General features: G+C 40.3%; 1 protein-coding gene across 1 annotated transcript in view; it reads left to right on the forward strand.

The window, feature by feature from the left end:
* The window catches only part of LOC137623536 (uncharacterized), a 105,391-nt gene that overhangs the window by 44,770 nt on the left and 39,039 nt on the right, over positions 1-21,582 (forward strand). The window contains exons 14-20 of the mRNA XM_068354371.1: positions 1,292-1,373; positions 2,038-6,320; positions 6,510-7,198; positions 7,772-8,735; positions 8,886-17,048; positions 17,546-17,670; positions 17,801-17,917. Coding sequence (XP_068210472.1) covers positions 1,292-1,373; positions 2,038-6,320; positions 6,510-7,198; positions 7,772-8,735; positions 8,886-17,048; positions 17,546-17,670; positions 17,801-17,917 — 14,423 coding nt within the window. The remainder of the gene's footprint in view (positions 1-1,291; positions 1,374-2,037; positions 6,321-6,509; positions 7,199-7,771; positions 8,736-8,885; positions 17,049-17,545; positions 17,671-17,800; positions 17,918-21,582) is intronic.

Consider the following 21,582-nt stretch of genomic DNA (forward strand, 5'->3'; position numbering starts at 1 on the left):
ATATACCTAAATAAATTGCCTACATTTCTCCATGGACCTGGCATCAGAGAATTACATTGGAGACGCAACTGCATAAACCTTTGGTTTGGTGATAATCCTCCAATTCATTACCTTGACTTTTATATTAGTGACAACCTGGCCCAGGCAGAGACTGAATGAGGACTTCAAGTAGCATTGATTTGTACTTCAGAAGAGAGGCTTTCATAAATGGCTTTCAGCATTGTTGCATTAAGACGATATTTTTGCCGTAGTGGTGTATTGCTGTATCAGAATTCCTCGTAAGAGATTGTGGCCATCATGAATGCAATTACAGATGTCTGTCAACTTTTGTTATGTTTTGTCTTCTTGTAGGGACTTGGTTGTGTCAACTTTTGTTTAGTTTTGTCTTCTTGTAGGGACTTGGTTGTCTGTAAACTTTTTTGTTTAGTTTTGTCTTCTTGTAGGGACTTGGTTGTCTGTAAACTTTTTTGTTTAGTTTTGTCTTCTTGTAGGGACTTGGTTGTGTCAACTTTTGTCTTCTTGTAGGGACTTGGTTGTCTGTAAACTTTTGTTATGTTTTGTCTTCTTGTAGGGACTTGGTTGTGTCAACTTTTGTCTTCTTGTAGGGACTTGGTTGTCTGTAAACTTTTGTTATGTTTTGTCTTCTTGTAGGGACTTGGTTGTGTCAACTTTTGTCTTCTTGTAGGGACTTGGTTGTATGTAAACTTTTGTTATGTTTTGTCTTCTTGTAGGGACTTGGTTGTGTCAACTTTTGTCTTCTTGTAGGGACTTGGTTCTCTGTAAACTTTTGTTATGTTTTGTCTTCTTGTAGGGACTTGGTTGTGTCAACTTTTGTCTTCTTGTAGGGACTTGGTTGTATGTAAACTTTTGTTATGTTTTGTCTTCTTGTAGGGACTTGGTTGTCTGTCAACTTTTGTTATGTTTTGTCTTCTTGTAGGGACTTGGTTGTGCCATCTTTTGTTTAGTTTTTCTTCTTGTAGGGACTTGGTTGTCTGTCAACTTTTGTTATGTTTTGTCTTCTTGTAGGGTCTTGGTTGTGTCATCTTTTGTTTAGTTTTGTCTTCTTCTAGGGACTTGGTTGTCTGGCAACTTCAGTTTTGTTTCGTCTTTGTTTTGCAATTTGGTATGTAAGTTGGGCTTTTTCTGTGCAGTATGTATCATCTATTTATAAGATATCAGAAAATGGACAACTGCTTGAATTTTACACTGTGAATCAAGCTCGGCATGAAGTGAGGTGTGTCTTAAGAAAGAAAGTTGTATATAGTAAAAACTTGATATTTTGATTTTCCAGGAGTGTCCGGAAGATATGGTGGCCAGAGGAGTGTGCGATCAAGGCAGCTCTATCCTGCTTTCTTGACATGTCAGCCTGGGAGGTAAAGTTTACATACTTTTTTTTTCAGAAAATGGAATATAATCTCTCTCTCTCTCTCTCTCTCTCTCTCTCTCTCTCTCTCTCTCTCTCTCTCTCTCTCTCTCTCATTGGCAGGAGGTTATATTTTACCCCCTGTTTGTGTGTGTGTTTGTTTATGAAGTGTCCTGACCACAGTTTTAATCGTAGAGTAATAAAACTTGCAGGGATTAACTTGTGTAAAAATGTGGAAATTATTAAATTTTGGAAGGTCAAGGTCGAGAAGTAAGCTGCCGCGACGGAGGTCTGTGCTCTCTACTGAGTGCCCCTCTAGTTTTGTATTATTTTGCCATTTTGCAAGACAGGGAGCTTTGCTATTGACTAAGGCCACATAGATGAGTGCTGTCAGTACACCTCATGCAGTGCACTTTAAGCATTGCTTAAGGGTTTTTGCATTGTTTCTTTGCCTCCTATTTATGCTTGCTTGATGTCCTATTTTACCTCCGTCATTTGGTTCTTCCTTCTTGCTGTCAAATCTCTTCTACCTTTTAAGTCATTGTAACTGAGATTTTACCATAGATTCACTTGGGTGGTGAATGGGCCTCAGAGGCCCTAGCAACAGGCTTGATAGCCCAAATTCATAAATCAAATCCTATTTAAAAATAACTTTTAATCGTATCTTTCCACAGCTTTGAGAGTCCCGTTCGTCGAGAACCTTCGGAATCTGCATCCGATCACGCTGGGGCTGTGTCGTCATCTCCAAGGGATCTGTTAAGAAACATGCCTACGTTTGATCCCAATGACTTGAGTGACAGTGAGCCTAGAGCTGAAAAATCATCATCAGTAGAGAAAAGTGATGAAAAGAGAAAAGCCTACCGGAAGGAAAATCTGTCTTTGACCGAAGACCTAGTAGTGCCCATTCAGGAGATAGATCTCCAACAGCTTCCTGAATTTGGCGCCTCTCACGAATGCGAAGGGCAAGACCCCTTGAGTGAAGTGACTATGAAAGATGAGGAAATTGAAGGCATAAATGACGTGTCTTCCGAGAGGATCAGGACAGACAGTGGAACGTCATCTGGCAGTATGAATATTTGTCAGATTGACAAGGTGTTTTCATTGTCGGGTAATCCATCTCTCTCCCTTCTACAGAGTGATGCATCCGGTGGGGAGGAAGTGGAAGAGTCATCAGTAGAGTCTGGAAACTGTAATTACAAGAAGAATATTTCATCCGGAAACAAACAATCGCTGGAGAATAAATCCGAGACATCGGCTGTTTCGGACACGGGCAGTAACCGGGACACGAGTGACGCAGAGTCAGAAGATGCAGATTCTGAAGTCGTCATTTTGACCATGCATAGCGATGAAGGTGATAGCGACCTCGAAATGTCCAGTAGGGATGTCAACCAGAACATCGACAGCGTGAAAGGTGACGTAAAGGGAAGACTGGTGCCAGAGGAGACTGTTGAATCAATAGAACCAGAAGTTGATATTTGTCATTCATCCACTGAAGCCGATTTCGATGATTTAGAAGACGATTTGTTTGGGAATGAAAATGCTGAAGCATCTAATTTGTACGATTTGGACGATTCTTCGGTATCGGAGGATCCTACAGATACGGAGGAATCTGTTGACAGGAATTGTGACGGTGTGAGAGTTCCAGGGACGCTGGACAATGAACCAGACAAAGATAGTTCTCAGAAGAAACAGCCCAAGATTAAGAAAAGGGACACGAAGACTGCCATCAGTACAGCAAAAGAACAAAATTTGAAAGATGTATCTGAGAAGCTGAGTGCCTTGAAGTCTTTAGGAGAGAAGTCCAGCATATCAGGAGACTACGAGAAATGCAAGAACAAATCCTCTTCAGAAAACGTCTCAAAATTACAGGTTTCGCGCAACGTGTCTGTGAGTGAAAAGTCATGTAGTCGTACCGTGGTATCCACAGAATCTTCAACTATCCCAAATCATTCTACTTGTGAAGAAACTGTTCAAGAAAATTTGTCTTTGGAAAAGGAAAAAGCACAAAATAATGCAGTATCGAAAGACACATTGTCGGAAAGTGAGAAATCACAAAACACTGTAGGATCTGCTAAAGAAAATATATCCTTGGAAAGTAAAAAATCACAAAATACTGTAGAATCTGAAGAAAATATGTCACCTGGAAATGAGAAATCTAAAAACACCTCTGATAAATCTTTGTGCGAAAAAACTAGTAATAGATTATCACCAATACAGTATACACAATCACATAAGTCATTCAGTGCTTCAGATGGAAAAGAATCTGACACAGAAAGGACCAAATTGCCCGAGAGAAAATTGCAAGAAGTAGAGTCCCCAAAGCTCAAGTTGCAAGAGAGTAAGGTTATATCTAAAAGCAAAACCTTACCAGAAATTGCAGGGACATCTGAACATTCTGGTAAGGATACCACTGCAGAGTCATTGAAAGGTAGTTGTAGAATATCTGAAGAGAGAGAGAATCCTGCGATCAAATTGACCTTCAAAGAAACTAAACAGTTATCAAAGAACACAGTCGATTCAACTGCAACCCACTCCAAAGAAACCTCAGTTGCTCCCGAAAATACTAGCATATTATGTTCTGCGGAAACCACCGTTTCGTCTGAGAGTGCTGAAAAATTCCTCGGCAAGGAAACAACACCCTCTACGAAAGGTAAAAGCAAGTTGTCTGGGAAAAAGTCGCCTAAAGTAATTCCAAAGACAGCCGAGACCATTGATAATTTACCTGAAGGACAAATTACCGTAAAGGCTGCCGAACCTTTGAAATCACACTTAGGTGCAAGTAACTCCCCTGCAGAAGGAACTGCCAATACAGATGAAGAAACAGGAAAGCCAAAGAAACTCAAGTTGATTATCAGAAAGCCGTCCAACAAAACTGAATCTCATAAGGAAATGAGAAAAGATATCACAGAGGTCAGTGTTAAAGAACGTGAGGAGAGAGAGGAAGGTCTGGTCAGGACTGATCCTTCGGAACTTGACCAAAGAGTTGGGATTCAAGTTGGTGTAAAACAATCGTTGGATGGCTCTTCCTCCAATTCACAACAGAGCAAAGCAAACTTAGAAAAAACTATTTCTCCACAGAATTCCCAAAGATCAGATAAAGTTAATAGTGGGGAATGTTCTAAAACTCTTGATACTACCAAAGATTCTATTCCTCTTGAAGGCGAGTTAAAGAAAGGAAACGAAGAAACGGTTGAAAGTTCAGTGTCTAATCATCTCAAACAACAGCAGACCGATTTAGTTTCAGCAGAGCCATTTAAGGACCCGAGGAAAGAAGCTGAGCGAGTTACAACCTCTTCTGAAGGCCAAGGCTCATTGCAAGTTATAGTAAAAGTGAATGAGAAAACTGCCAAACCTACTGAGAATAAGAAGAGAGTGGAAGTGGTCGAAGAGAAAGTTCCCGAGTCTAAGGATAAAATGTCAGACAATAATTCTCAAGAGCTCAGTTTAGGACGACTTATTCTCAAGTTAAGAAAAGCTACATCGGGAAAACCAGTGCTTGAGAAAGTAGAAGCTGGAAAACAAGTTGGACAAAAGATGAATCTCTTACAAAACGTTAAGCAAAGTACTGCGGATGAGAGAGTTGAGACCACCACTCTTGAAAGGCCAGGCTTTGCAAAAATACAGAATCAGCAGATCAATATCGCTGATAGAAGCATGCAGCTTAAAGAAAGTCAGAATAGTAACAATTCTTGTGATAATCGGAAGGAAGAATTGGGTAAGGATGGCACATCTGCTTGCAAAATGGCAACAGACGGAAAAGAGATACCTCGTGAGCTTTCTGGCAGGCGCATTTTGAAGTTAAAGAGACCTATGGGGTCTAAAGTCATGGGAAAGGGTAACATTGATTCTGGGAAACCTGATATTAAGTCTTGTCAAATAAGTGACAAAGGTTTAGCTGAAAAGTGTCCCAGCAAACTACAAGGCAAAGATACTTTTGAAGATCTAAGTGAGGCCAACAAGCAAAGCAAAGATGTTGAAGATTCAAGTAAGGCCAACATGCAAAGTAACGATGTTGAAGATCTAAGTGAGGCCAACAAGGAAACCAAAGATGTTGAAGATTCAAGTAAGGCCAAAAAGCAAAGCAAAGATGTTGAAGATTCAAGTAAGGCCAACAAGGAAACCAAAGATGTTGAAGATTCAAGTAAGGTCAAAAAGCAAAGCAAAGATGTTGAAGATTCAAGTAAGGCCAACAAGGAAACCAAAGATGTTGAAGATTCAAGTAAGGTCAAAAAGCAAAGCAAAGATGTTGAAGATTCAAGTAAGGCCAACAAGGAAACCAAAGATGTTGAAGATTCAAGTAAGGTCAAAAAGCAAAGCAAAGATGTTGAAGATTCAAGTAAGGCCAACAAGGAAACCAAAGATGTTGAAGATTCAAGTAAGGCCAACAAGCAAAGCAAAGATGTTGAAGATTCAAGTAAGGCCAACAAGCAAAGTAAAGATGATGTTGAAGATCTAAGTGAGACAAACAAGCAAAGCAAAGATATTAAAGATTCAAGTAAGGCCAACAAGCAAATTAATGATGCTGTTGATGATTCAAGTAAGGCCAACAAGCAAAGCAGCAATGCTTCTGAAGATCAAAGTTATGCCAACAAGCAATGTAAAGATGTTGAAGATTCAAGTAAGGACAACAAGCTAATCAAAGATGTTTCCAACAAGCAAAGTAAAGATGTTGACGATTCAAGTAAGGCCAACAAGCAAAGCAACAATGCTGTTGAAGATCTTGGTAAATCCAACAAGCAAAGCAAAGATGTTGAAGATTCAAGTAAGGCCAACAAGCAAAGCAAAGATGTTGAAGATTCAAGCAAGGCCAACAAGCAAAGCAAAGATGTTGAAGATTCAAGTAAGGCCAACAAGCAAAGCAAAGATGTTGAAGATTCAAGCAAGGCCAACCAGCAAAGCAAAGATGTTGAAGATTCAAGCAAGGCCAACAAGCAAAGCAAAGATGTTGAAGATTCAAGTAAGGCCAACAAGCAAAGCAAAGATGTTGAAGATTCAAGTAAGGCCAACAAGCAAAGCAAAGATGTTGAAGATTCAAGCAAGGCCAACAAGCAAAGCAAAGATGTTGAAGATTCAAGTAAGGCCAACAAGCAAAGCAAAGATGTTGAAGATTCAAGCAAGGCCAACAAGCAAAGCAAAGATGTTGAAGATTCAAGTAAGGCCAACAAGCAAAGCAAAGATGTTGAAGATTCAAGTAAGGCCAACAAGCAAAGCAAAGCTGTTGAAGATTCAAATAAGGCCAACAAGAAAACCAAAGATGTTGAAGATTCAAGTAAGGCCAACGAGGAAAGCAAAGCTGTTGAAGATTCAAGCAAGGCCAACAAGCAAAGCAAAGATGTTGATGATTCAAGCAACACCAACAAGCAAAGCAAAGATGTTGATTCAAGCAAGACCAAAAAGGAAAGCAAAGATATTGAAGATTCAAATAAGGCCAACAAGCAAAGAAAATATATTGAAGATTCAAGTAAGGCCAACAAGAAATGCAAAGATGTTGAAGATTCAAGCAAGGCCAACGAGCAAAGCAAAGATGTTGAAGATTCAGCAAAGGCCAACAAGCAAAGCAAAGATGTTGAAGATTCAAGCAAGGCCAACGAGGAAAGCAAAGCTGTTGAAGACTCAAGCAAGGCCAACCAGCAAAGCAAAGATGTTGAAGATTCAAGCAACACCAACAAGCAAAGCAAAGATGTTGATTCAAGCAAGGCCAAAAAGGAAAGCAAAGATATTGAAGATTCAAATAAGGCCAACAAGCAAAGAAAATATGTTGAAGATTCAAGTAAGGCCAACAAGCAATGTAAAGATGTTGAAGATTCAAGCAAGGCCAGCAAGCAAAGCAAAGATGTTGAAGATTCAAGCAAGGCCAACAAGCAAAGCAAAGATGTTGAAGATTCAAGCAAGGCCAACAAGCAAAGCAAAGATGTTGAAGATTCAAGTAAGGCCAGCAAGCAAAGCAAAGATGTTGAAGATTCAAGCAAGGCCAACAAGCAAAGTAAAGATGATGTTGAAGATTCAAGCAAGGCCAACGAGCAAAGCAAAGATGTTGAAGATTCAAGCAAGGCTAACAAGCAAAGCAAAGATGTTGAAGATTCAAGCAAGGCTAACAAGCAAAGCAAAGATGTTGAAGATTCAAGTAAGGCCGACAAGCAAAGCAAAGATGTTGAAGATTCAAGTAAGTCCAACAAGCAAAGCAAAGATGTTGAAGATTCAAGCAAGGCCAACAAGCAAAGCAAAGATGTTGAAGATTCAAGCAAGGCCAACAAGCAAAGCAAAGATGTTGAAGATTCAAGCAAGGCCAACAAGCAAAGCAAAGATGTTGAAGATTCAAGCAAGGCCAACAAGCAAAGCAAAGATGTTGAAGATTCAAGCAAGGCCAACAAGCAAAGCAAAGATGTTGAAGATTCAAGCAAGGCCAACAAGCAAAGCAAAGATGTTGAAGATTCAAGCAAGGCCAACAAGCAAAGCAAAGATGTTGAAGATTCAAGCAAGGCCAACAAGCAAAGCAAAGATGTTGAAGATTCAAGTAAGGCCAACAAGCAAAGCAAAGATGTTGAAGATTCAATTAAGTCCAACAAGCAAAGCAAAGATGTTGAAGATTCAAGTAAGGCCAACAAGCAAAGCAAAGATGTTGAAGAATCAATTAAGTCCAACAAGCAAAGCAAAGATGTTGAAGCTTCAAGTAAGGCCAACAAGCAAAGCAAAGATGTTGAAGATTCAAGCAAGGCCAACAAGCAAAGCAAAGATGTTGAAGAGTCAATTAAGTCCAACAAACAAAGCAAAGATGTTGAAGCTTCAAGCAAGGCCAACAAGCAAAGCAAAGATGTTGAAGATTCAAGTAAGGCCAACAAGCAAAGCAAAGATGTTGAAGATTCAAGCAAGGCCAACAAGCAAAGCAAAGATGTTGGAGGTTCAAGTAAGGCCAACAAGCAAAGCAAAGATGTTGGAGGTTCAAGCAAGGCCAACAAGCAAAGCAAAGATGTTGGAGGTTCAAGTAAGGCCAACAAGAAAAGCAAAGATGTTGGAGGTTCAAGCAAGGCCAACAAGCAAAGCAAAGATGTTGAAGATTCAAGCAAGGCCAACAAGCAAAGCAAAGATGTTGAAGATTCAAGTAAGGCCAACAAGCAAAGCAAAGATGTTGAAGATTCAAGTAAGGCCAACAAGCAAAGCAAAGATGTTGAAGATTCAAGTAAGGCCAACAAGCAAAGCAAAGATGTTGAAGATTCAAGTAAGGCCAACAAGCAAAGCAAAGATGTTGAAGATTCAAGTAAGGCCAACAATCAAAGCAAAGATGTTGAAGATTCAAGTAAGGCCAACAAGCAAGACAAAGATGTTGAAGATTCAAGTAAGTCCAACAAGCAAAGCAAAGATGTTGAAGATTCAAGTAAGGCCAACAAGCAAAGCAAAGATGTTGAAGATTCAAGCAAGGCCAACAAGCAAAGCAAAGATGTTGAAGATTCAAGCAAGGCCAACAAGCAAAGCAAAGATGTTGAAGATTCAAGCAAGGCCAACAAGCAAAGCAAAGATGTTGAAGATTCAAGCAAGGCCAACAAGCAAAGCAAAGATGTTGAAGATTCAAGTAAGGCCAACAAACCAAGCAAAGATGTTGAAGATTCAAGCAAGTCCAACAAGCAAAGCAAAGATGTTGAAGATTCAAGCAAGGCCAACAAACCAAGCAAAGATGTTGAAGATTCAAGCAAGGCCAACAAGCAAAGCAAAGATGTTGAAGATTCAAGTAAGGCCAACAAACCAAGCAAAGATGTTGAAGATTCAAGCAAGGCCAACAAGCAAAGCAAAGATGTTGAAGATTCAAGCAAGGCCAACAAGCAAAGCAAAGATGTTGAAGATTCAAGTAAGGCCAACAAACCAAGCAAAGATGTTGAAGATTCAAGCAAGGCCAACAAGCAAAGCAAAGATGTTGAAGATTCAAGCAAGGCCAACAAGCAAAGCAAAGATGTTGAAGATTCAAGCAAGGCCAACAAGCAAAGCAAAGATGTTGAAGATTCAAGCAAGGCCAACAAGCCAAGCAAAGATGTTGAAGATTCAAGCAAGGCCAACAAGCAAAGCAAAGATGGTGAAGATTCAAGCAAGGCCAACAAACCAAGCAAAGATGTTGAAGATTCAAGCAAGGCCAACAAGCAAAGCAAAGATGTTGAAGATTCAAGCAAGGCCAACAAACCAAGCAAAGATGTTGAAGATTCAAGCAAGGCCAACAAGCAAAGCAAAGATGTTGAAGATTCAAGCAAGGCCAACAAGCAAAGCAAAGATGTTGAAGATTCAAGCGAGGCCAACAAGCAAAGCAATGATGTTGAAGATTCAAGCAAGGCCAACAAACCAAGCAAAGATGTTGAAGATTCAAGCGAGGCCAACAAGCAAAGCAAAGATGTTGAAGATTCAAGCAAGGCCAACAAACCAAGCAAAGATGTTGAAGATTCAAGTAAGGCCAACAAGCAAAGCAAAGATGTTGAAGATTCAAGCAAGGCCAACAAGCAAAGCAAAGATGTTGAAGATTCAAGCAAGGCCAACAAGCAAAGCAAAGATGTTGAAGATTCAAGTGAGGCCAACAAGCAAAGCAAAGATGTTGAACTAAGTAACATTGCTGTTGAAGATCTAAGTAACATTGCTGTTGAAGATCTAAGTAACGCCAACAAGCAAGACAAAGATGTTGAAGGTTCGAGTAAAGCCAACAAGCAAGACAAAGATGTTGAAGGTTCGAGTAAAGCCAACAAGCAAAGCAAAGATGAAGATTCAAGTAAGTCCAACAAGCAAAGCAAAGACACATCTCCAGCATCCCGACTGGAACGTGACACTTCAGAACATCCCGAGAATTCTGAAAATGCAGAGGGTAAAGATAGGCGTGAAAAGAAGCCAAGCCTTTTAGTGAATTGCCAGACTGAAGGGGCAGAATCTCATCGGGACATTTCTCAGAAAGAAGCTGTTCAGGCTAGTCAGAAAGCCACCAGTCAGGAGGATGCCAAAGGAAGCAATGAGGAAAGCAGTGATTTGAAAGTTAATCATAACAAACAGGAAAGGGAAAGTCAAAGTGAGAAAGGAAGTAAGCTTGTGTCGAAGGAAGAGAAAACTGAGGGTAAAGCAGAATCAAGTATAATAGAAAGTATAGTAATTTTAGAAGATTCTAGTTGTGGAAATTCTGGGGAATTAAAAACAAGTGATTTATTGAAAGCAGACAAAAACAATCCAAAGTATTTCAGCCAGGAGAACTCGGTTGAAAAAACTCTTTCAGAACTGAAACAGGACAGAAAACAATTGAAGGATGATGAGGGCAAGGGTAAACATCATGAAAAAAGCACAAACAAAGAAAAGAAAGATAAGACCGTTCAAGAAACATCAGAGAAAAGTAAAAAGGATAGAAAAGATTCATCAAAGTCGAAAAAAATTGAACATAAGGAACGCAAATCCAGTAAGGAACAGTCCTCAAAGAGCAAAGTTGATAGTAAGAAAGATTCTGTTAAGCCAGATAAAAAAGATGAAGAAGCTGGCAAGGAGAAATCAGGAAAAGGCAAAAGTGTTAAAAAGGAGTCATCAAAATCAGACAGTAGTTCTTCCAAAGAGAGCGAGCTTTGTCAAGAAAAATCTGGAAATGAAAAGAAATCTTCCTCAAAGTCTGACAAAACAGGAGTTAGAAAGAGCGAGTCATTTAAAAAGAAGCATAAAGAAAGCCAGGACGATAAGGAAAAGGATATCCCCAAGTCTGATAAAAAGGAATATAAGGAGACTAGTGAAACTAAAAAGAAGACCTCCTCGCAAGAAAAACTGCAAGATTCTCCCAGAGGACAAGGCAAGGACTCTAAAAACTCAAATAAAGGAAGTTCATCTCATTCAAGCAAGGAAGATGTGGCCGAAATCAAGAAGAATAACCAATCGCAATCCAGGAAAGGGCAGTCTCATAAAAGGAGACAAGATTCTGTGGAATCTTTAGGTAAAAGTAGGGATCACTCCACTGACGCAGACAGGAAAAAGGCTACGAGTCGAAATAGCAGAGATTCGTCAAAACGATTAAAGAAAGACCATCACTATAAAGATAAAGAAGTTAAAGATAAGTTACCATCAGCAAGTGCAGTGGCTGACGTTGAAGTGAAAGATGGAAATTCTTTGAATCCGCATAAAATTCCATCGGAATCAAAGGTCAAAGGGAAAGATCGAGACAGTGATAAAGATTGTGAACTGCTTAAAGATGCCAAAAAGATCAGTAAAGAGTGTAAAGATCAACTCTTAGAGGAAGGAACGAGAAACAATGGTAATATTGAAAGGGCAGCTGAATTGGTAGATTCCACACAAAGATTGTCATCACAGTCGAGTGAAAGTATACCACTAACATCATCTAGCAGTTCAAACTTAAATAGAAAGAATACTGTGGAAGCAGATGAAGGAGTGCATAAAACATCGAAGAATATGTTAGACACCTCGGTTACAGTTAGTTCACTAACTGATGAAAAACAAGATTCTAGCAAGGTACGCTCAGAGGAGCAAACCATTAAAGATCCAAAGGAGAGAAAGACCAGTAGTAAAGAAGTAGGATCCTCTGCTTGCGATTCTAGTGTGCAAGATAAGAATGAAAGTTCCCCTCCTTGTAAAAGTGATGGTTTATCATCTGGTGCTTCAAAAGAATTGGAAAAGGAATCCTCATCTCAGGCTGAAGTAAAATTACCAGAAATATCAAATAGTCGGTCACCTGTAACCAGTGGAGGAGTACTTGATGAAATCAAACAGCTGTCCAATGAAAAAAGTAAGGAGGTTTGTGAAAAGGATAAGCAAAATCAAGAAATATCCTCAAATATCCAGAACCAAAAACAAACAGAAAACTTTTCAGCTAAATCTGGAAATTCCTCTTTGAGTTCCCTGAATGAGGCGAAGAACCAGAACAACGATGAAGAAGGATCCATCTCCGAGAACCCGGAAGCTGAAATACTAGATCACAAGAAGGCGACTGGGGAATTGGCAGTAGCCAGTATGCCTCAAGCAAGTAAGGGTGACAAGATACCTGTTGAAAATAAGTCATTGACGGATTATAAGGCTGGATCTCTTCAAGTGACCATTTCAAGAGAACTAGTTGACATTAAAGAGTCTAAGAGCACGAAGAGTAGCATCAGTACCGAGTCCGAAGTGAACATAAAAGGAAGTTCCTCCACAGTGCCTAAGCCTTCTACATCGCCAGAACTCGGTGCAACTTCAGATAGCAGTTCTGATTCCAAAGTAAACACAGCACTTAAAGTTGAGTGTAAAAACAGTAGAGTTAGTTCAGGAAGTGATAAAAAGGATGAAAATCAAGAAACCTCCATAAACCAAACCGTTGTTAACATGTGCAGTAGTAGTGACTCTAAAATATTGAACTCTAAAGAGCCTGAGGATTCATCAATAGAAGCAGAGAAGAACTGTCCGGCCGAGTCTCTTGCAGTTCCGGCAGTAGAAGTTTCGAATTCTGAGGTAGTGAATGAAACATCCAAGGTCCGTAATGATGAAACTGTGAAGGATGAAGCCTTAGCAGGAGGAAGAGTTGAAATTCGAAATGCAAGTAGCGGGGAGTCGGAGAGTGGTTCATACAAAGAGAAAAAGGATAGTAAAACTGCTGATAAGAAATCAAAAAGTCACTCTTCGGACAGTGGAAGTCCATCACCTGCATTGGATTCCAAATCACGTGATCGAAAATCCTCATCAAGTGATAAAAATAGAAGAAAGCACTCGAGTAGAAGTAAAGATCGTCGCAGCAGCACGGAGAGACCATCTAGTGCAAAGAGCAGCAGTAGTGCTTCTAAAAATAGCTCGAGAAGTAGTTCTTTGGACAGTACTAGAAGTTCTAGAAGTTCTGTTCCTCATGACAACAAGAAATCGTCATCAACACGCTCGAAAGAAAAGGGCCCTAGGTCGTCGTCATGTGGAAAACTAGACGAAGAGCGCGATGTTAGTCATAACGAGAAAGACGTACCTGGGAAGCGTGAAAAACATCATTCAGAAAATGTGAGATCAGATAGAAAAGATAAAGTAAGTAATTCTTCTAAACAAGGTTCCTCAAGACATAAAGAAAATGATCCACCTAAAATTGCTGATGACAACGACGGCAAGAATGAAGATACGGAAAAGAAAACTCCCAAAATCAAAAGAGAAGAAAGTCAGAAGGAGAAGGAACAGGGAAAAAAGATAGAGGACGAGCCCCATCTAGAGAAAGAAATGGTTGAAGGAACTCTTAAGAAAGAAGGTAAAACGACCAAAAGTATTGCGAAAAAGGTTAAGGAACCGGATAGCCTGTCAACAATGTTTGATAAAGAAATGGCAAAGATATTTGGTGAGGAGTACAACAAAAAACCAAAAAAGAAGAAGAAAAAGAAAGTGGCTTTTGCTCCTGTTATACAAGAGGATAAACCAAAAAATGTACAGGAACCAACAGAAAAGAGCAAGGAAGTTAAGGAGAATCCAGATACCAAGAGTGTGCCAGTTGCTGCAGAAATTACATCTCATAAAAAACAGATTCCTGATTCTAAAAAGGTTGATAAAAATAGAGCTGCCTCAAAAGGAGATACAGGAAGTATGGAGAAGCTCACCGATGATATGGGTACGAATAAAGTTAAAGAAGAAACAACTAGAAAAGGTAAACCAAAAGTAGCCGGGTCCGAATCTTCAATTAAAATAAGTCTGCCGGAGAGTAAAAAGCCTAATAAAGAGCCACATGACCAACTCAAATCAAAAACAGTAACCAAGGCTAAGGAAGATAGAAGAAAGTCTGAAAAGAGGGACAAAGACATCAAAGCAAAGGATGGTGTTGTTTCGTCGGGTTCTAATCAGAATACTGCTATTAGTTCCAGCTCAGAAAGAAATTCCATAAAAATTTCAAGTGCAGATAATAAGGTTGAGAATAAAGAAGTCAAAACACAAGATAAAAACAAACCTAGTCCAAAATTGTCCCACAAACAGGAAAGTTTGAAAGCGTCTGTCATCCATAAAAAAGATAAAAAGCCTGGTGAAATTTCACAGGATTCTAGTAGTAAAGTTAAAACACCCGCGTCCCTTAAAGAAAAACACCCCGCTTCGATACAAAAAATCAACAGGGATAAGACTGACTTAAGTAGAAAGAGTGACAAAAGTGTAATCCCATCTGCCGTAAATGAAAGCCAGACACAGAAAAATAGAATTAACTTAGAACCAGGCAGAGGACCATCAGGGGAACCAGCTTCCTCAACTGCAAGTAGCGACTCCAGTCTGGCACGTGATCCTAAGGCCCCAGTCGACAATAAAAAGGAAATCGATAATCAGTGCAGATCCTCAGACAAAATTAATCCAACAAAAGACGACAGTAGTATTTACGCAGATTTGGATGATAGTGACACTTCTACCAGCGGAAGAAAAGTGGATGATAGTGACACTGCTACCAGCGGAAGAAAAGTGCGGCCTACATTTGATTCTAGCCAAAATGGGGATGGAATTATACTTTTAGTAACCACAGAAAATAGTTCTCTTAGCAAAGGCAGAAAACGATTTAGTCGTTGGGATGTGAAGGACGAAAGTGCAAGTGTACCAGCAGTGACTAAGAAGAGCCGCTGGGATCAAAACGACGCTAATGCCAGTGGCCAAGAGGCAGCGAAACAAGAAGCAGCAAGTGAGAAAAGAAAACGATTGAAGCAGATGGTTGCCAACCTGTTCGAAGATTGTGAGAACGAAAATCCCTCGTGTAAACAACAAATGCGTGGATCCAGTTTGAGAAAGCAGCTGACAGAGTTATTTGGTGATTCAGCCCTCACTGAGAAAAACGAAGATTCTGAAGAATACAGACCTCAGCCATCCACGACTAAGGAGAGATCAGGCTCGAAGACCACGTGCAAGGAATCCTTAGAGTCTCTATTTGAACCTAGCCCCACTTTCGGGGCAACGAAATCTCGTCTAGGATCCAACTGGAAAGAGGATACAGAAAATGAATATCAACCAACAACATTGATAAAGTCCTGTGCAAAGGCCGAATATAATCCTTCATCGATATCTAAAGAAGGAATAGAAGATGACTATAAACCCACATCCTGTCCTAAGAGAAGATTCAGTCCAGAGGAAAAGGGGCGACCATCTGTCCCAAATGACGACACCAAGGGCAAGTGTAAATCCAGTACGAACCCTAACTCCCAACCTACTTTGGATAATCCTGATAAAAAATTGTTGAAATACAGTAAAACTAAACCTGATCTCTCACTTAAAAAAGGCCTTGGAGATGTACCCGGCAAAAAAGACGACAAGAGACTGTGTAGTGCTGCCGACGATGAATATTGCCCTCTTCCATTTGGTCTCGATAAGCCGTGTCCAGAATACATTCCTAGTGATATATCAGATATTAAAACCAGTAAGCCTTTAGATGACTTGAGAAGTCATGAAGAATATGTCCCTCAACCAGCAAAGGCAGCTTACGGGATGAGTTACACTGCGTCGAGTACTGACAAAACATCAAAAGTTTCCATCCCTAAAGAAAGTACCGTACCCATTTCTTATGGGGCAGGCAGTGTTGGGTTGGGATTCTACCGTGAGCAGAGCGGCAGTAGTAGTTCACAAGGTAAAGGTAATGAAACCTCTGACAAAGATAAAGGAAAATCTAGTAAAAAGAGACCAGAAAGCCACAAAAATACAGGAAATAACAAACCTAAGTTGAAAACATCAAGTTCATCCACAAAGTCTTCAAATTCAATTGTTCTTGTTTACTGTCCACCCCCACCAAGTAGTGATGATATTGTTAATAGCCTTGCTGATTATAATATTCCTGATGTTATTCATCCAGGCGTATTTTGTAGTAACAGACTAGATATTCCTGCCAGACCAATGGAAGTTGGAGGGCAGATTCTGAAGTTAAAATCCAGAGAAGTGTCAGATTTAGAAAATTTTGAAGGCCCTCATCAAAATAATGGACTCTACAACTGGCGTCTGTTGCTGAACAGCATGAACTCTGAGGGTACTGAAACATCTAGTGAGGAATTAACTCAGAGTAAAAAGGATAAGAAAACGTCAAAGTGTGTCATGACTCCTGTAAAAGTTCCACCATCCCCTTCAGAAGTAATGAAGTGGGCAGAAGCTCGAAAGCTCCTAAAGTCTATGAAGAAGAAGGACGATGATAAAGATGATGGTGGTCCTTCATCGAAATCGGATAAAAAGATGGATTCGAACAAGAAATCGTTCACCGCGCCTCCTCCTGGTAGTAGTCGTGCTGCCAGTGGAAGCATTACAAAAAATTCAAGTGGACAAGGTAATCAGTCGAGAGATGAAAATATTTCCCTATCTCAGGGCTTGCCGAGTAGTGCTCGGTCTCAACAGCATCACCACACTAGCACACCACAACCACAGAAATACTCTCGATTGACGCCACTTCATTTAACGCCCATTGGTGGAGACTCGTCAGGCAACGAGAAGACCCCATCGCCTGCTTTTATCAGCAAGAGGAGACCAAAGCGCCGAGTCTCATGGGAGGAAGGTAGCCCATCTTTGAAGCCTTCCACGTTGAAGAAGAGAAGAATATCATACGAGGGCTTGCCTGTTGTACATGAAGTCCCAGAAGAAGAGAGTAAGCCAAAGAAAGTTTTGAGGAGACGTGTATCTTTCACTGACGCATCCCAGCCAGTAGGTGATTTGAAAGCCTCGGAAGCACAAGACGACGGAAAAACTGATGAATTGGAGCCAATGCCGGAGAGTCCAGAACCAGCAGAGCCATCAGCAAGTATGTTAACCCTTTTACCCCCGGGGTATTTGGAAATTTCCAACCCTTAACCCCCAAGGGGTTATTTTTCTCCCAGCACATTTTGCAGTATATATTTTTTAAATTGCTCTAACAGCCTTAATTTTTGTCATAAAGAGGTCAGGTTGGTCTCATTCTCTTGGGAAATGCCTGAATTTTCTCAAAAAATTATAAAAAAATATGAAAAACAAATTTTTATAGCATTTTTTTGCAAGGACGTACCGGTACGTCCATGGGGGTAAAGGGATGGCTTTTGTGAAACGTACCAGTACGTCCTTTGGGGGTAAAAGAGTTAAGAGAGAATATCATTATTAATTACGTGTAATAAATTACAAAATTAGAACAAAACTTTGAGATATGTATGTGAAAAACAATTGGATGAACTCCTATTAAATTTTTTAATCTGAATGCCTGTATGATACTAATATTCCTGTGGTTTAAGTAATTTTTGTATCTTACACATGGCTTTCCTTTTAAAGGTAAAAAAGGTGAAGATTTGGATGCAACTTTAGTGAATCCAGTTGTAGACACGGAATTAAGCCCTGAAACCATTAGAAGTTTGCGGTCACCTTCGTTAGACTTAACACTCTCGCTGTCTGCTAAGGTAAGTAAATACCTCTTTATGTCTTGATATTTAATTTCACTACAGTATAATTAAAATGAAGTACTGTATATACTATTTTTAGCATTAGAAATAGCCGAAACAAACGATCAATTTTCTTTTTCGTTAACAGACATCTTCACAACCATGCAGTCAGCAGTCCGACTCTTCTCTACGTCGTCACCTGATGGACACTCAGTTCCGGCAGCAGTTCCTTAGCTTCTCTCAAGCTCAGTCTGGCTCTTCGCAGGTACGTAAAATGCAGTACCTTGGTACAGTAGTTTGAATTTGGAAGGTAATTTTTAACTTAATTCCAGCTGTTACCAAGTTGTGGAATGATCTTCTTAATCGTGTAGTTGAATCAGTAGAACTTCAAAAGTTCAAAGTTGAAGCAAATGTTTTTATGTTGACCAGGCTGACATGAGTCTTTTTATAGTTTATATATGACATATCTGTTTTTGACGTTGTTAATAGTTTATACAGGACATATCTATTTTGACATGGTTACTGTTTTTAGAATGATTTATTGTTAGTTTGTTCCCATCATTTATTTATTTCCTTATTTCCTTTCCTCACTGGGCTATTTTTCCCTGTTGGAGCCCTTGGGCTTATAGCATCTTGCTCTTCCTACTAGGGTTGTAGCTTGGCTAGTAATAATAATAATAGTAATGGGATGATTCGTAGAGCTTTCTTTTTTAATATAACTCACCTGTCAGGTCACTCAAATATTTTTCTTTTAACAGGTTTATACTATACAGTTAATTAATTTCCCAAGTATTTGTGTCTATAAGCTACTATTAGCTAAGTTTCTATTGTCTTTACTATGTGTAAATATTGAAGAAAAATATTTTAAGATCAGAAAAAATTATATACTGTAATACCGTTCTCCCTAGGGTGGTAGTACCATCAGTGCTGCCCCCTTTCTCCCTTGCTGTTCAGCCGCTTTTTAACTTTTCCCAGTTGCACTGCAATGCTAAATAGATTTCCTGGCACCAACCACTGGGTCCAATTAGCCAAATTTCTTAAATCCAATCCCTTAATGTGCAACAATTTAAGCATCAAAGATTGTGGCCCCTCATTGATTTGTGTAGCATTGTATCCAACAAATGATGCTAGGTTGAATTTCAGGTATATTAAATTCTATAAATGCTTTAATGACAAATTGCTACCTCTCTCACATGCTCTTCTTTCGATCTTATGGCAAGAGGAAAGAAAATATCCTAATATATTTTTATGAATTAGTTTAATTGAGAAACTTGACTCACTTTGGCCAAATTATTTGCGTTTAATTAGGTGGTGGAAATTGGAGTAAGGTAAATCTGAAGAGAGTGGAGAGCTTAGTAACTGTGTGTGTGATGAAGATTAAAGTAAAAGATTCTGACCAGATGAAAAGTAAAACTGGAAACATTGTGCCAAGGTCTTAATGGGTTTATTAAAACCTTACGTATTGATTTCGAGGAGAAATATGTAAGGAAGATGTAATGAGTTCTCTCTCTGTCAGAATTAAGTTAAAGTTCTTTTATTTTTGTGCGCTGCAATTGTAACCAATGTTTTTCAATATTAAACTTACCCGATAATCATGTAGCTGTCAACTCCGTTGCCCGACAGAATTCTATGGAGGGATACGCCAGCTATCACAATACTAGAAGGGGGTGTATTTACCAGCGCCACCTGTGGCCAGGTACTCAAGTACTTCTTGTTGACACCTCCTCAATTATTCCTCTGTCGTGCTTCCGGCAAGACGTTCTGGGATACGCTTATGTTCTTGGAGTATTTTCACGACTTTGGTGAAGTATTTCTCTTTGATTTCGGCTGTCGCTTTACTGGAAAACTTCTATATTAGCTTAGTTAGCTTTTGGAATTAATTTGATTAATTTTGGTGACGAGAGAGTATGAACTCTCGTTCACCTTTCAATGGCCGACCCTTCCCTTAGACGGAAGTGTTGGTGTCTAAGAGAGTATAGACTCTCTTTCTTAATTTTGCTTAACAAAGTTATAGATTTATTTTATATCTCTCCGCCTCTTATAGGCCTCTTCGATTAACTTCCTTTTATTATAAACTCATTAAAATTAATTTTTATATTTGTTTATATTCGACCTTCCTAATAGTAGGCGGTCTTTTACCGAAGTTAATAAACTTTGAGCCCGTCATTTCGGTTTTACCTGTTAACATATTATGCTATTTCCGCCACAGAGTTTGAAAGATTTTCTTTGACAGTCTCGTACTGTTTTCAAAGCTGAACTAACGTTTTGTTTTGTCTCTGCAGTTGTTGACGTTCAGAACGTTCAACTTGCACTCTATCGTTACGATAGAGAAAGAATGTTCACGGTTTCACGTTGCAGTAAGAGTAACCGTGTCTAGCGTTTTGTTCATTCTTTCTTAACTTAATGGTTTTGATCCTAATAAAGGAACTTTTCAGTTTTTTCCTTTAACAATAATATGTTTTAACGATATATATGATTGGGCTCTTCTCTCAGGTTCTAAGTCAAGAGAGAGAGAGAGAGAGATAGAGACGGAGGGAGAAAGAGGATAAACGTTTCATTCAAGCCTGCCAGGCGTACGAGTAACGTCATTATCGATTTTTGCTCTTCTCCCTAGTCTCTTTAGGGGAAGAAACTAAACGTTTCTAGAGTGATCTAGTGTTTAGTCTCTTTCCAACCACTGATTTATCTTTCATTAGATTTTTTCTGTTACATTGTAATTCTGTTTTCGCAATTACTAACTTTGAGAAAGGATAAAATTGCGTATTTCAGGTACAAACCACTTAAGTTTCGAGTTCAGTGAAATAAGTGCAAACAGAAATCAAAGTGATAAGTGATTAGTGCGTGAGGGTACTTTTGTGCGCGCCAGTCGTCCTCCCAGTCCGGGACCTCTTGCAAGCTCCCAAGCCCAGGGGAGAAGCAATGTCGAAGGGCATAAGGGTTCAGCAGGCCTTGATCGGCGCACAGAAGTATTCTCGGTGGTTGTGGGCGTGTCTTACCGAGACCGTCACTCCCACCCGCAGACGATTGAGCCCTTATTTTGCTCGTCTGCAGAAGAGATTAGGGGAGAAAATAAAGGCAGAGTAACGCTGGTCTCAGGTCTCAAGACTTCTTAAACGTTAAGTCCAGACCTATGCCAGACGTACGAAGTTAAAGTTCACAACCCGAATGCAGTCGTTGGGTTAGCTCTGACTCTCCTAAGTCATCAGTTGATTACACTCCGACTTAGAGGAGTAAGGTTCTGCCACAACAGATCTCTGCTGTTAAGGCTTTACCTCAGCAGAACTTAGTGTCTGCCGACCCCAAGTTAACTCTACTGCAGTCCATACAGTCACAACTTTCGGTCTTGATGCGTGAGTGTCGGGCTGAGAGTGTTGCACCGCCTGCACTCCCTCCACCTGTTCTCGCTGCACCTGCTCCGCCTGGTCGCAGCACCATCTGCCAGGCGTACGATGTTGTGGACTCTACTACAGTCCATGCAAGCACAGTTTTCGGACTTGATGAGTGAGTGTCGGGCTGAGAGTGTTGCTCCACCGCCTCCGCCTACACTCCCTCCTCCTACACTCGCTCCGCCTGATCACAGTACCATCTGCCAGGCGTATGATGTTGTGGACTCTACTACAGTCCATGCAAGCACAGCTTTCGGACTTGATGCGTGAGTGTCGTGCTGAGAGTGTTGCACCTCCTGCACCTGTGGTGCACCAACCTCCTGCACCCGTTCAGCCTGTGCTGCACCCGCCTGCACCGGTGGTGCACCAACCTCCTGCACCCGTTCAGCCTGTGCTGCACCCGCCTGCACCGGTGGTGCACCAACCTCCTGCACCCGTTCAGCCTATGCTGCACCCGCCTGCACCGGTGGTGCACCAACCTCCTGCACCCGTTCAGCCTGTGCTGCACCCGCCTGCACTCGCTGCACCCAGTCGCAGCTCCATC

The sequence above is a fragment of the Palaemon carinicauda genome, chromosome 30 (assembly GCF_036898095.1).
Source record: "Palaemon carinicauda isolate YSFRI2023 chromosome 30, ASM3689809v2, whole genome shotgun sequence".
Taxonomy (NCBI): domain Eukaryota; kingdom Metazoa; phylum Arthropoda; class Malacostraca; order Decapoda; family Palaemonidae; genus Palaemon; species Palaemon carinicauda.